The sequence below is a fragment of the Diorhabda carinulata genome, chromosome 2 (genome assembly GCF_026250575.1).
Source record: "Diorhabda carinulata isolate Delta chromosome 2, icDioCari1.1, whole genome shotgun sequence".
Taxonomy (NCBI): domain Eukaryota; kingdom Metazoa; phylum Arthropoda; class Insecta; order Coleoptera; family Chrysomelidae; genus Diorhabda; species Diorhabda carinulata.
In genome coordinates, this window is record NC_079461.1 from 7,170,817 (window position 1) to 7,187,082 (window position 16,266).

The following is a 16,266-nucleotide window of genomic DNA, read 5'->3' on the forward strand; positions in this document are numbered from 1 at the left end:
ATGTTGATATTGTTCGAATTTCAAAATATGTCCTATATTTTTATTATTAAGGTATTTAAAATAAGGAAAATATTTTCACTCGCATGAATCATACGTTTGGATTGATCTTTTCCCTAAACTGTTAAATATATGGTTAAAACTCACCAACACCCTGCTGGCCGTGAGCATCCAAGTTATTGAAATTATAAAAATATACCTACGTGTGGGGCTCAATTTGCACGTATATGATATCTATTTAAGAAAATTTGTAACTCGATAATTTTTACGCAAAAAAATCAAAAAGTTCGTTGTTTTTCAAAATGCAATAACATCAAAAATAACGAACTTTAAAGATTCTTTTCACTACCGAAAATTTGCAACTTATTGTTTGAATTTGTACCGTCGAAAAAGTGCGATAATTTATAACGGTTTTTTCATAATTATTGAAAAACACGATCTTGGGGATCACTTTCTCGAAAGCGGTTGTTGCGCTTGCACACACATGTTGAGTCTGCATCAGCGCATTGTTGTCGGTGGGGGTCCAGCGGATTAAATTATTAATTTATAGAAAAATAAACTTTTATTTATTATTTTACCTCATTCTACCATGGGGAATTTAAACATTTATTTTTTAATAAGACTTTTATTCGGAAAATAAAAAATTTATCGTACCAACAATTTTTTAACAAATATTGTATGCTTTAATAAGTAATTGCAATATAATTTATGAGGCCCAATTATAATGACATGCGTAAAATATTTATTTACTATGCTTTACATAAAATATTAAATGCATTTCTACATCTAGACAAGATTTTTTGTAAGTTTTCCTGACTGCGTTTTTGGATCCATCCGATAACATCCATGTGTCTTTTAAACTTCGCGAATAAGTTACATAATGAGGAATCCTTTTTATTACTGTAAAAAAAATTAGTCAAGCAATACGAGCCGAATCAAAATCCTGTCGACAACAGACGCAGACTCATTGTCGCGCATGTCCAACAGTCGCTTTCGAGAGAGTGATCCCCAAGATCGTATTTTTCAATAATTATGAAAAAACCGTTATAAATTATCGCATTTTTTCGACGGTGCAAATTCAAACAATAAGTTGCAAATTTTCGGTAGTGAAAAGAATCTTTAAAGTTCATTATTTTTGATGTTATTGTATTTTGAAAAACAACGAACTTTTTGATTTTTTTGCGTAAAAATTATCAAGTTGCAAATTTTCTTGAATAGATATCATAAGAGTGTCCTACACGTAGGTATATTTTTATAATTTCAATAACTTGCATGCTCACGGCCAGCAGGGTGTTGGTTTAAAACTCTTTTTATTATTGCGATGGCTCCTTCCCATTAACATCAAACAATGTAGTTCTGATATAAATCCACTTAGGAGAAAGCAAGATGCTAAATTGGGATTAAGTCGAGGTCGTAGACCTCTGATTTTGAAGTGTAGTTGTTAGAAAGAAATAAATGAATAAAACCATGCTTTACTTAAGCTACATAAAAAACTTTATCAACGATTTTTAAAATTATGGCTTGCGTGAATGTGCTACCCGACCCAAGTTTGTGACCTAACTCTAAATCATCAAATTATTTAAATAGAGACTGCACAAATTAGCCTACCTGCAATCTGATGATTAATTTTGTTTAATGTTCCAATGAACTGGTTTAGAGGCAGGATTCTCTTTAAAGGATTTATGCATAGTGAATGTGCTCAAGACTAGTGTCCCCTTTAACAATTATTTGACATTTTGAGAATCTAAGACTCTGTAAGCTCTAGTATACCCGCAACAACTTTTACTAGTATATCTATTTTTTGTAGTTATTTTGCTCGTTGCCTTTAATTAGTTTTTACAAATTTCAACATTCCAATTATTTATCATTTTATTAGTATATTTGTCAATTTCCAAATTTATGGAAATTTATTTTCAAAAAATATAGTTAGATATATCTATATTAAGAATTTGAGATCATTAAAATTTTTGTTTGAATTGAATTGGAGGAATACAGAAATCGGCGACTCTACTCAATACTAGATGATAACTTTAGTTTTGTTGATTAGAAATGGAGATTTTCATTAAAATAAGTTTCAATTACTCAACATAATTCATCAGTGATTGGAATAATACTCAGTTCTTATGAAAAATGGGGACATTAATTTTAGATTCCTAAGAGATAATCTCTTTGGGCATACTGAATGTATACAAATAAAACCCTTTGAATTCTAGTAGTAATCTATTACGTAACTAGACAATGTGATATAAGAAGGGATTGAAAAATTAGTTGAAGGCCTTCCTATTCCACCACGATATTGATATTTAATAATTCCGAATGAAATATCATCATCTGCAAGTTAAGATTTTTACTTTTTTAAAAGTTATGCAATATTGTTTTTTAGTGTATATTTTAATATATGTTTAAACTGTTGGTTGCTTTTTTGAATTTTTCTTGTTTGTGTCCATTTTTTTTGTATAAGACATAATAATAAAAATTTACTAAATTTACTCAAGCAATTATTATAAACCTTTTTAATAATGTTTCAGTGTATATACATTATAAACAGTAATTAGATTATTTTTATTTCTCTTGGTTTATTTATTACGTATTACTCTGGTGTACTAATATTTAAAAAAAAACTACAAAAATATTCAAAAGAGAAACGGATTGGTTATGAAAGCAGCTTTCTCGTACTTACGTATTTTAACAGGCATAGATCTGAACTTGTTGCAGAATGCTACTGATAATCCAGACCGAAAGCTTAGGTAGGTAGATTGATGTCTAGTAACTATGTGACACAAAAAGGTATTTATAATTATAAATCTATTTTGGGTAAGTTGCTGTTATAGGCTCGAACAAAATTGATTCCATTTTTGAATTGGAAAAGATTAATTATTACAAGTTATAAAATTTATTAAAAATTTCTGAAATAGTTTGAAGAGCAAATTTGCACTCAGAAAACTCAAAAACATAGTCAAGGAATCTTTGTAATTTCACCAAAGTGACCACCAGTGGCTACGTTATTATCACAAATTAAAAATTTTCGAAAATTATATATATTTGGTGCATATTGCAAACTTTGTACCCAATTAAGTTTAAGTATTAACTGATAGAAAGACACTTTGTAGTATATTTTCAGTGTCAAATAGCCTCTTATCAAATTATTAGTAAATTTTTTTACCAATAATATATAAAGAATCTCATTGTCGATACCAGGCAAATCAGACAGTTGTTTTGGTTGTTGATAAATAAAAACGATGTGTAAAAAAATCATTCATATATTAAAAACGGCACTTTTAAGTACATTCACAACTTTTATATACATATATACCGGGGACTGCAGTAATACAAAAATATACTTACTAAAATCTACAGAGGAATAATATTAGCTGTCTAGTTAATACTGTGGTTAAATAAATATAAATCTTAATTGCTAATGGCAAATCTTTTAGTCTTTTTCAGTGTATAAAAGGTTTCGGGGTTATTTAACAGTATCCAAAATTAAAAATCATGGTTCCAATAATAATTCGAGTTAGTCCGATTAGTACTACTTCATTACATTCACATTTATTGAACCAATTTTTTTCTATATTTATTAAAAATAAAGTCGTGTTCAATTGAAGTAATAATACAAAAAAACTCTACAGGATCTCCTCCAACACCTGTAGCTTCAATAGAATTTTATTTAAAGTATGGGCTACTATTAAAAAGTCTACGTCGTCTAACATCCAAATATCATCTTCCATAACTTGGCAATACAATAGTTTGAGTATCCAAATACTATTTATTTGAACAAGATGTTTTTAAATTTGAACACTGTTGACTACATACTAAATTAACAAAAGAAAAGGGTAAATTAAAATTATTATTGCAGTTCGTAAGTTGGCAATGCTGAACATTTTATTAATTTGTCTTTTATAATAACACCAAATACAAAGTGTCAAACTTTTTTGGATTTTATAAACATTATTTTGATATACTTCTATGAAAACAGCATGTATGTAATTGAAAATTATTAGTCGTCAGTAGTAACTAGTTTTATTAAAAAAATATTAGAGAAAATTTCAAAAATCAGTGAGAAAATTTTATATTTCGAAAAAAAAATGTTTAGTAAAATATAGCAAAATCGGGAAGCTCATGATAAGAGTAGAAAGTAGAAGTAGAAAGATTGAAAGTTTAATAGAAAGGTGTTAATGAATGAAAAAAATCCATATCCAAATTAGAATCAGATCGACAGAAGTTATTATTAAAATTGAAAGTTGTTCATAAAAGTATGCATCATTATTTGCTCTTGAAATTCTTGTAATTATAATCGAATGCCCAGTATACATACTTTAGAAACATTTCAATTACATTAATGATTAAGCTATAAACCAAAAGGATTTCCTTGTTAACATTCTCCCTTTAGGTTATAAATCAATTACTATCGAATTAGTTGCTCTTTTTTTGGAAAAAACATCAACAATTTTTTAGTTGAAATATTTCTACAAACAAGATTTTTGAAATTATTAAAACGACACGATTCTATGTCTTACTGATTTATGGATACTTATAACTTCTGTATGAAATACCAATTTAAACAATTAAATTTTCATATTTAAGTCTGTAAACAATTGATCCATTTCGTAAGCGAAAAAGCTTATATTGATCAAACAAGCTACAATTGTCAGATAAGCACATATTCACATACAGTATAAAAATTATTCTCCAACAAACTTTCCGTGATTCGAAACTCATCATTGAAAAAATTATGAGTAACTACAAATTAAGTATGGAAGACAAATTAATAATAACTTTCAAAGCAGTCTGAAAATTAAAACTATTACATCAAATTTGACACATTATTCACGTTCGTACATTTTTAAGATTCGAATAATCAGTATATACATAAAAATATGTACAATTTAAAAATATACAATTAAAAAAAACATAAAACGAAAACGTCACTATCAGCCTTGAACAACTCGAAAAAATACTCTTAGAGCTATATGACTAAAAACTATTTTTATTATCATCGATATACTGCTTGTTGGCACCATAAACAGGTCATTAGAATATGTTCACTCAAATAATATCATAACTAGAAAAAAATCATATTCTGTACACTCAAATATGCGATAAAATTTATTTTTACACGTCAAAAAGTTGGCATTTACTCAAATGACTTTGGCTATAATCTAACAAAAGAGGTAACAAGGAATCTTTTTTAAAAAATTGCTTTTCAACATATAAATTAAACTTCTGGAACCATTAAGATTTATACTAGACATACTACCAGTACAGTAGCCCGTAATAATTGGGCCAATGTTCTGCAATTTTGTCACTTTAAGACCTTCAGGAAGACAAGAGGAAAGTTCCAAATTCTAACGAGGTTGAAGAAATTTCCTCGATTGTTGATGTTACGAGAGCCTATTTTTTCATTTTCCGATAGTCTATAAATAAAAGACAAGTTCATATAAAACAATAGTTTTATTACCAAAAGATTAGTACACTTACGGTTACTTTTCGACATAATCACCGAAGAGATGAGGCATTTGTCATATCTGCGGATAAGCTTCTCAATACCCTTTTTAAAGAATGTTGCCGCCAATGAATTCAACTAGAGTACAAAACAGACCATCATGTTCATTATTACGGCCATCTTTAAACATTCGACACTATCCACGCTCAACACCATCACTCATGAAGTTTTCCCCATACACACGACTCATTCACCTAAGAATTTCTGCAGCACTATGGCCTTTAGCCTGTAGAAAACGAATCACTCTTTGCAATTCACACTTAGTGGAAGCATCAATAATGGCGGACATGTTTACGTGGCTGTAGCACAACGCCGACTGAGGTCGGAATGTCTAAAATGGAGGAGTGTGTAGTGCGAGAGCTTCGCAGTCACCTACAGCGCATGCCTGCGTAGCGTCTGCACGGAGCGATCGGAGTTCGAATAAAAAAACGGCCCTCGTACAATGCAGCTTGCAATGTATTAGAAATATCAAGACGAGCAAAGTAAATGATGAGTTTTTAGCCAAAAAGGAAACCCAATAATGCTTACGACCGGTTTCATAATCCCCAACTAGTACTTTGAAGGTTCCTTTAACTTAGTTGTTGAAATGAATAATAATCGATTTGTAACGGTCTCTCAAGTGAAGGTTCCTTCATTAAAAGGAGGTTGACAATACTCTGTCCTTTTGCAATAGTTAGAAAAAGAAACAAACTGAAATGTAGAAGTGAGTGTTGTTTTGAGACTAACATTTTTTTTGACTTGATTTTAGCGTTTAATTTCAATTTTTATCATTTTTAAAAAGTTTTATGTATATGGTTGATACACATTTTTTATTTCTACAACGTTCCTTGTTCTTTTAATAGATTTATTGTATAAATTTTCATCTCTTAATGCGGTATCCGCTGTAACCTACTAAAAGATTTTATCAAAAAGACGCCTGGGTCAGATTAGAATTCAAACATATCATACGTTTGTATTTGACGTTTACCACTAAAGGAGACTTAATGTGCTAAAGTGAAACATTTCTGACTTTAACTTAAAGTTCAAATTAAAGTAACATTAAGACTAAATGTCAATTAAGAAACGCTCGACTATTAATGGAAATTTTAAATACAAAGTTTCCTTTAAATGTATTATGAAACCAGTCATTAACGTGCAAAAACTGACTTTTTAAAATCTATTTTACTGTCATTCAATCTTGTTTTCCAGTCTGTTTTTTAATAACTTATTTATAATGATTTAATAACATACTTAGCTATATAACTTCGATAAAATGTAATTAATAATTTATGAAAAATGTCGTTCAATCAGTTTTATGAAACCAACACAGATCAGTCGTGCACTAATGAAATTGCTATAAATAATGATAAAATTAGAATCTATTTAATTGAATTTTGAATTAATTATACTCTGTCTAATATTTTCTGCAAAAACTAAAATCTAAAGACGAAATCACACGATATTTTGATCACAAATAAAGTAACACAAGTCTATTAAACGTAATTTTCCCCGGAAGAAGAAACGTTTTCGACAGATATGTTTTTATTTCTGCTATTAGTACTTTTATCTATAATATTCTTCTTTCGCTCTTTCGAGTTGATAGGCGATGAGGGGGGCTTGTCATGGTTCCGAGGGACCCCTCCTGAGCCGGATGTGGATTCTTGACGGACAGTGGCGCTTGCGCAGTTATTATTTTGCGAATGAGCACTCAAACAAGACATCTCTATCATGTTCTGATTCTGGAAAACAACCGAGCTAGAAATTTCTGGAAATAAGATGAAAGTAACCTAGGTTTAGTAGTGAGTAATAAAAAACAATAAGCAAAACAAAAACATAGCTATTAGTAGTTAGTTCAAAGCCAAAAAAATGTAGAAGTCCAAGTCCTTTATATAGTTCAAATAACTGATAGCTTTTATTTACTTCGGTTTCAAATTGTACCAATTAATCGCACCTCATATTAACTTTATAAAATAACTGATTCTGAAATACTGTTTCTAAAATTTGTATTCGGTACCATTGACAGATGAAGTTGTTCCAAGATAATCCACTATTTCCTCTCATAAGCTCTGTAGGTTAGACGACTTTGTACACTATGATTGAAGGAATACTTTTTTATTAACGTATATTTATTATTCAGGCACTTTTCATAAACAAAGGCGTTGCAGAATTATGTACCTATAGGAATTTATGGAGCTGATAGTATGCTAAAAAAAAAGATACTTCTTCGGGTACACTTTTAAAACTAAATTGAGAATATTTTTTCAACTATATACCAAAGATCCTTAACTCTTTATTCTTATGGGGTAGTTTAAAGTGATAACATAATAAGTAAGATAACATGAAATTAGTTATCGCAAAATCTAAACTGTGTAATTACAACCATTTGGCAGAAAAAATATTTCCAATTTACCTCTTTAAATAGCGGTATGTCCCTTATTTTTCACTTATGAGAAAAAGTGTACAATAAGAAGTACTTTGATTTTTTGCTTTCGTCCGATTTTAAATTATATTTCTTATAATCAGGTGGTCATATAATTTATGGTACTCTTAATGAAGATAAGACTAAATATTTGTCTGTTCCTTCTTAATATATAAGCACATACAGACTTAAAGGACTTAGGCTGTTATGCACTTGCGATAAAGAGATGTCGCCATTACAGTACGCTGAAGATAAAGAAAACAACATGCATGTATATAATGATTTCATTACCATCGCAAAGCAAGAGGAGCTGGTTTGAGCCACTACTAAGTAAATATAAATATTTGTAATACAAGGATATACACAAAAAACAATTTGATGCTGTTTATAACTTATCAATTTCACCGAAAACCCAAAAATAAAATCATTTAACACTATTGCTAAATAATTAGATTTTTTTGTAACATTCTGTATGATACATATGTTCACGTTCTTTGGTGTTTCATCTATTTTTATCTCGAGTTTAATCATTATTGTTACAAAATGGAAATTTATTGAAATAATGTTAATATTTTTGGTTTTCCAATATTACAGTTGCAATAATGATAATAATGAGAATTCAAAAAAAAATTAGACAATAAATGAAGAAATAATCAATATAACCTCAGCAAAATAAAACAATCGGTATTACTCAGAACATAATTAGATAATACTATTTACCAGACATTTGGTAGTAGTATAGAATTATGGATATCGATTTTTGTAGCTGTATATTCAAAAATAAAGATAATTCTCCAATTATTTTTTTTATAAATGGAATATGGGAAGTACAATCCTTTAAAACCAAATTGTAATTTCTGGAAGCGTTGGTAATATTCATACTGACCACCTTGTTTACCACTATCTTTACAACAAGAATCACAATTCACTGGTTTCGATAATCCAAGTTATCGACATAGACTTTCTATACAAAAAGGTTTCCATGTAGTTAATCTATATATAGCACCGTTTTCAATTTACTAAAAGGTATAGATATATTTTACAGTGATGGAAAATTTCAAATTATTTAAATTTTCTCTCCATAATAGTAACTGTTTCGTAGAAAAAGTGGTTCTCAATTTACTCAAAGGATTGTATCTCCCTAAGAATGTGGTTTTTTAAAAATATATATACATAATTATTTTTATCAACATCAGAAGTTTAATGGTAATTTTCCTTTTAAAATATATATTTATTGATATTTTCAACATTTAACACAAGATTGGAAAAAATTAACAAAACATCAGACAAATTTGTCCACTCTTCTCTTCGGCATATATAAATGCCACCTACAAATAATTGTTATTACATAAGTAGAAAAATAAAAAATTGCATCAGCGCTACTTCAACCTGGGACCTTCCGCATGTGAGCCTCGTACTCTAGCATTTTAGATCTAATTTTTTCAGTTGATTATAATAGGAAAGTAGTAATTTTCTTTACAGCAAAACAATTCTTTACCATCCAAGATTGGTAATGATCATAAGCTTCAAAAAATGTTTTCGTCGAGGGAATACTTTTTCTATAACCCTGATTATATCTAATAATATGCTTTTAGTGGAAACCGAGATATGAATCTAAAAAATTGAAATAAATGGATTTGGAATAACAATTTTATGAATCTTTTTTGCTTTTCAGTTAAACAGGTAGTGAAAAAATTGTTCAAATTATAGAAATTCTATCCGTTAATAATTAATAGACGTTAAAACATTTGAGAGAACGGGCAATTATGGAAAATATAAATTGAACTTCCTTAACTAGGAACGAATGTTATGATCTGATATCATGTTTTTTCTAAAGATATTCTATTATAAAATTACGTTTTTTAGTAAAGTTTTTTATAACGTTATACTTTGTAAAATTTAAAAAAAAAATAATTTGTAACTACTGTAGACTAGTTGTTTGCCCAGAATATTTCTCGGGAGTTGAGATTGAGGACATAAGTCCACGGAACATACGGGGAGTTTAAGGGGTTAACAATGTTTTTGAAAGGTGTTGTTTTGGACCTTCCGAGTGCTAACTGTAGCTTTACAAAAATAAATTTATTATGCAATTTATTATACAATTAATACAATTAAATCTTGCAGGATAAAAATTATTTCATTTTTTTATAGAACATTATTATATTGTTTGGCTTTGGGGGAGGTCCCGTCGTCCCTCCATCCAGTTTACAGGACACTGCTGTAGACTTTAAAGAAATATTTGATATTAGTGTTTAGGAATTCAATATATCAAAATTTAAGCAAAAACAGATTTCAAAAGCCATATTTTGTTATAACATAAAACTGACATTATGTTTTCAAGTAGTTGGTTTGGAGGAGTAGGGGTAATGTCTATTCATTTTTGATATAGTGATTTTTGAAAGTTTCTAGTAGATCAGTTCAAATAAGATTTTTAATTCCCATAAACTCGCTTGAAACTTTTTATTATTTTGTAGCTTGAAATACAATTAATAGTTCTAGTTAGATTCAAAAGAACTAAGATGTCATGGAATGTAAAGTATTTTCATGTAAACATAATGAGCTGAACGCCTTGTTTCTAGCATATTAATAAACTTTTATTATTGGCTGATGTACCTACTCCATGTAAGATGTATAACTAATAAAAATATTAAAGGATATAAAAAATTTAATTTCTCGATTTTTAAAAAAATTGATTAGATGTACTGATATTATCCTTAAACAAATAAAAATAGTAATACTGAATATAATATCCGATTGTTTATTATACTGCATGTTGTATGTATATGATGCTACATTCTAAAGCAATGACCTCTAAAATGAAATAAAAAAACCAATGAATCAATCTAATCATCTAAATGAACTTAACCTAATGAAAAAAAGATATAAAAAATAATATGTACCTCACCTTGTTGTCCGCGTCAGCGAGCGGATTAGCGGTGATTGTTATCCTATTGGGAGTATGACCGTTTGATTTTGGACTAACTACAACATATTCGTTACCGTCCAATTGAAGAGTATGATCCTCTCCTATCGTTTTGTCTCTATTGTCAACTGAAATTTAATAACAGTGAAATAAGTAACGTATTTATTGATTCGAAACTTCTGATAATTCACTAGAGTATTGAATAAGATAAATTACCAGATTTTTTCTGTTGCCATTTTCTACAAACGAATATAACTGTAATAGCACAAACTAGTAGTGCACATCCAATTACAACACCAGCAACAATTACATATAAACTGAATTCGGATTTTTCTCCTCTCGATGTTGGTTGACTTGGAAGTTGAGTGGTTGTGGTCGAAACTAATTGAAGTGCTGAAATAATCAAAAAAATTATTTGGTTTCTTCTGACAGAATAAAATATATCAAACTTTTCAAAAAAACTTAGCCACAGGAGAAAATTTAAATACTTATTGACTTGGTGACATATCAAAAATAAATTTACTCTAACTTACCACCAGTTTTAGCTTTCATAATTCCACTGAAGTCACTAGCATATTTAGAATTAAAACTTTGCAGTTTCACATCGTAAATCGAATCAGGCTGTAAATGTGTTATAACATATTCTCTTGTATCTTTCCCATCGGCAGTAGCTTTCATATAATCTCCAGCAGTGGAAGCTGATATAAAACTAATATAAAAACCATCTATTTGAACGTTTTTGGGGTTGTCACACTGAAATAACAACATTATTTAATATGTAGACTAGTACTATACAGCTGAAGAGATTTGTTTGGTAGAAAGCGCTAATCAGAGGAACTACTGGTTTGAATAAAAATTATTTAATGTTGTGATCACTCATCAAATGAGGTATGGAGCCACCAATAGAAATTGTATGCAAAGAAATTTTATTTAAAAAAGTCCACGCCTATCATTTAAGGTTGAATCAATATTGTTGTTAAGTATCGCAGCCAACATTCAACTATTTTAGAAAACATATTTGAATTATATATGTAAGTATCAACAACATATAGAAAATATAGTTCATGTTTCTTCTTTATTTGCACATTTACAGTATACCTTTATCGAGTAATAAGTATGTGGTATGATGCAGATAAGTGTCTTGTGGCAGGTATCGTTCCTTAAAGGTTCTTTGAGAGTTTATCTTACAGATCTTCAGACCAATGTCTTTTTAACCTTCTTTGCTATAACAACTAATTTATACTGCTACTTCCTTTCTTGATTTTCTTGTTGACTAACAAACATCAATAGGATATTATTTTAAGCAGCTTTTTAAATTGAGCATTATTGTTATTCTTCAATTAAGAAAGTAGGTTAACGTTTGGAAAGTCATACTTTTAGTCTTTATGGTAAAAATCTGCTTGAAAATAATGTAACAGATACACGCCAGTCATAAGTTAATGTAGTGGAAATTACAAAAAAATTGTAGGTGGCTCCATTTATTAGGTAAACATTAATCTATTTAGATGTTTCTGGAAGGTTTTGCAACAGTGAATATAAGGCAGTAGCCACAATATTAGAAATTACTTAAATATTGGAGATATGTAAAAGTGATAGAAGTTTTAAATAAAGTGATATATTTATCAAAATTATAATTACGACATTGTTAATAGTGTGGTTTAATGAAGTTTTAAATGTTAAGTAATTAACATGTAGAATTTTAGAGACAAACCATCTCCACCAACCCATCGTTATATCTTTTGCATTGTAGATCACTAGTTACGATTTCTACAATTTTTATATCTGCTGTTGAATTCACTCTATGTACTTATATAAATAAAATGTGTTAAAAAAATTGTTCAAGATGGTTATTATAGAATATCTAAAAATTAAAAAATTTTAGTAAAAAAACTCACCTTCCAATGAATTTTGACAGCAGTGGTACTAACAGTTTCCGTTTCTATTATAATTGGAGTTGGAAGAGGATTTCTATCATCAAAATCGTATCTTTCCAAGTGGAATTTATCGGAGTTGGGACTCAATTTATTATCGTTATTTTGATAAACTGCTGCTATTCTGAATCTAGAAAATTTAAAATTTTTGATGATTTTACTTAGGTATCATAAGTACAGTTACAATTTTTATTTTAAATAGAAGAAAAAAATAAGCTTGCATATATTTATTAGCAACAAACATGTATGGTAGGTTCAGTCTCCAGTAAAGTTTTCATCGGATTCGAACTTTGTTAATTGAACCCCTAATTATTTTCTTCACAAAGATACTAAGATAAGTATACAGTGCAACCTCGATTAAACGGAAGGGGACAAGTTAATATTCGTTATATGAAATAATTAGTTGAACTGAGGTTTGTTATGTTGAGGTTACGTTGGTCTAAAATTATCAAAGAGGTAAACAAATCAAACAACAATGATTGTTTTATGAACAAAAACACGTCGAAGCCTGTCGCGACTTGAATCACATATTATGAGATTCACAGTCATACATTGGTGGGAACTTTATATAAAGTTTTTGGGTTGAAAAAATTCTTTAATTAGAGGTATTTATATTTTTTCTTGATAGTTAAAAAGTCGTTATAAAGAGGTTGTTCTCAAAAAAAGTTCGCAAAGTGAAGGTACATTTTACATCCGACTCTTATGGGCATTCAAGAGGATTACGAAAAACTTGTTAAATCGAGGAAATCGTTATATGGAGGTACGTTATATCAAGATTCAAGGAGCCTTAGAGATAAAATGAGAGTCAGAATATTAGAGAAGAGCTAGATATTCAGGATGCAGTGAGATGGTGTAGCATTCATATTATGCTATAATTAACATACCCAATCAATAACCAAGCAGAAATGAAACAGTTCCTTCACAAGTACCTTGAGTCAACATGTTGGTGGAGAGGTCCTGCCGAAAGAATGCTAGGAAACATTGAGCAAAAAAACACAAATATTACTAGGTACACCACCAAAAGTATGGTATGAGCTGGATGTCAGCATCTTCGATGAGCGAAGATCTCAGGAGGAACCAAAATGTTTAGAATTAAATAAGACACATTCTTATTAGAAGAAAAAGTCAAAAATTAGCTCAATATCAATTTCAAATAAGTCACAGGTCGATATAGATACTGGAGAAACAAGTATTATTGGCACAAATTTCAATCCAAATTTGCTTTTTACTAATATAATAATCTGTAATATAATCAATACGTTTTGTTTTAATATCATCATTTTTATCATAATTTAGCTAAAAATCTAATGGAAATGGAACAACTACCCTCGTCAACTTTTTGACATTAACTGAAAAATATCAAAAATAGTGTACTGCTACTGTGTGTAGTATAGCCTATTTAGAGCCATAATACTTAATGTAGATGGATATTGGGTTCAACTGCAGTGTTAAGATTTATTATAAAGAACTGTTTTTGACATAAACAGCTCGCCTTCCAAGTCTAGAGATCTTATGAACTTCAGTCTGGAAGTAAGATCTTAGCTTTTATAGCTTTTTTGTCGAACGCATTTTAGGCGTTTGCTTGTAATCAAGAGCTAATGAAGAGGTGTAGCTTTTACTGAGGTCTCAATACTTTGATCACGTGGCACTTTATTTAGTACTTCTATGTCAACTGCAAGTCAATAACATGGGAGATCACTACTTTGATAACTGTTTGAGTATCAAATTGAATTGAATATGAACTAGTGCGGTAGTGATACAGCACAACCTTGCAGAAATTAATCGAAATGTTGGAGGATCTCAAATGAGAATTTCTAGATGCTGCCGACATCAAAATAGTGTCATCTTCAAGTATCGCACTTCCGTTTGGTCCCAACTTATTATTAAATGTGAAAAAGACTCTTTTTACTAACCTATAAATATAATCCGGCTTTAAATTGGTAATATCGTAATTTCTAATGTTAGGTTGTATATCAACATTTGTTGTTTTCCATCGACTTGGTCTACTGCTTCCATTATGTGCATTGGAATTGGCTGGTCCTAATTCTCTATATTGAACTTTAAAAAATGATATCGGCAAACCCGTATCTTGAGAAACATTCCAACGGACAACAACTGATTCATCATCCATACGAGTTATTACTGGTTTGCTGGGCGGAATTAACTTTGGGGGTTTAGAGGGACGCTTCGGAGGTCGTTTTGATGAGTGTCTGAAAACGTATAGGTTTAAAAGTCCAGTAAATCAGAGACTAGAAAGATTATTCTTTTATCACCTGAAACTTGGTTTTTATAGGATTATACCGTTATCGAATATTCTGGAGTGTCTTAAAAAAAGTTCTGGAACTATTCTTAATTGCATCAGATTGGTTATAAAAGCAGTGCACGATAAAAGGGAGAGGAATTTGTTAGGTGTATTTAGAAAAATATAAAAATTTTAAATTTAAAGTTATAAACTTTGATTTTTGCATAACCTTTATTTCTGTGAATAAAATAATTGAGCCCAGGTGTGTTTTGAGATAAAGGTTGAAAATAGGTAGGAGAAATATATTAAATTAGATATTTTATATTCAAATAACATCAGAAATTTTGTTAAATTTCAATAAGCCAGAATCATGTTTTTGGTGGTCGGTAACTTTATATGCAATGATATTTTCTTGCAATTTTCCACTGAACTAAAAAATATATCAAACACTACAATATTCAGTTTTGTTAATATTTATTGCATTTAACATTTATCAAATAATGCTGTGATCATCTTTATTAACCTGTATCTCAAAAACTAACGAAAACTTCACTAAATACTATTCCAATTTATGGATATTCTAAAAAAATATTTCATGAATAAATAGACACTACTTATAAATGTCAACCATGTAAACCGAGTAATATTCGGTTGAAAATTCACTTTATTTTTTTATTATAATTTTTGTTATTACAGAAATAGAGAGGGTTATGTTACGTTTATAATTATGTTAAGTAGAAGCATGTTATATTTTATCATAAAAACTTGGATATTTCAAAAATGTTTATTATTAAATAAAAATATTTATTTTATTTCCTATTTATTCAATTAAAACTTATATCAACATTTGTTTATTTAATATTATATCAGTTTTTCCCTATTTTTTTCATGATACAAGTAGTAAAATTTATGAGACAAAATGTATAACAACTTATAAGTATTACCCAGATAAAGACAGGATATAACATATATATACATATAACATTCCCTACATATATACACCGTCTCATATACAATTCCAGGTATAATCAGGTATGTATATTCATCTGTGCATATATTAGTTAAAAACATAAAATATTGATTAAATACTAATACCCACACGATTATTCACAGTAGAAGGTATCTTTTCAACATCAAATATACACAACTTTTTGGTGCATTTATATATCTATTATATATACATAAATACCTAAGAAAAATATAATGAACATTTAATGAATAACCATTACACGTACATGGTGAATATATTAAGTATAAAAATAATAGGTATCT

The 16,266-nt window shown here is 29.2% G+C and overlaps 2 protein-coding genes across 14 annotated transcripts in view; one reads left to right on the forward strand and one right to left on the reverse strand.

The window, feature by feature from the left end:
• Positions 1–3,241: 3,241 nt before the first annotated feature.
• LOC130890745 (interference hedgehog-like) overlaps positions 3,242–16,266 on the reverse strand; it is a 116,901-nt gene continuing 103,876 nt past the window's right edge. For 4 of the 13 annotated variants that reach the window (XM_057795024.1, XM_057795022.1, XM_057795025.1 and 1 more), the window contains 6 exons: positions 14,666–14,962; positions 12,717–12,882; positions 11,355–11,574; positions 11,038–11,214; positions 10,804–10,949; positions 3,242–7,218 (listed from right to left, as the gene is read on the reverse strand). In XM_057795024.1, the coding sequence (XP_057651007.1) occupies positions 6,973–7,218; positions 10,804–10,949; positions 11,038–11,214; positions 11,355–11,574; positions 12,717–12,882; positions 14,666–14,962 (1,252 nt within the window). In that variant the 3' untranslated portion in view covers positions 3,242–6,972. Of the gene's footprint in view, positions 7,245–8,189; positions 8,225–10,798; positions 10,950–11,037; positions 11,215–11,354; positions 11,575–12,716; positions 12,883–14,665; positions 14,963–16,266 lie in introns of all 13 variants that reach the window. The other 9 variants (XM_057795028.1, XM_057795027.1, XM_057795029.1 and 6 more) reach the window with 4 other exon arrangements.
• The window catches only part of LOC130890759 (60S ribosomal protein L44), a 315,570-nt gene continuing 311,985 nt past the window's right edge, over positions 12,682–16,266 (forward strand). Inside the window, exon 1 of the mRNA XM_057795058.1 lies at positions 12,682–12,690. Coding sequence (XP_057651041.1) covers positions 12,689–12,690 — 2 coding nt within the window. The 5' untranslated portion in view covers positions 12,682–12,688. The remainder of the gene's footprint in view (positions 12,691–16,266) is intronic.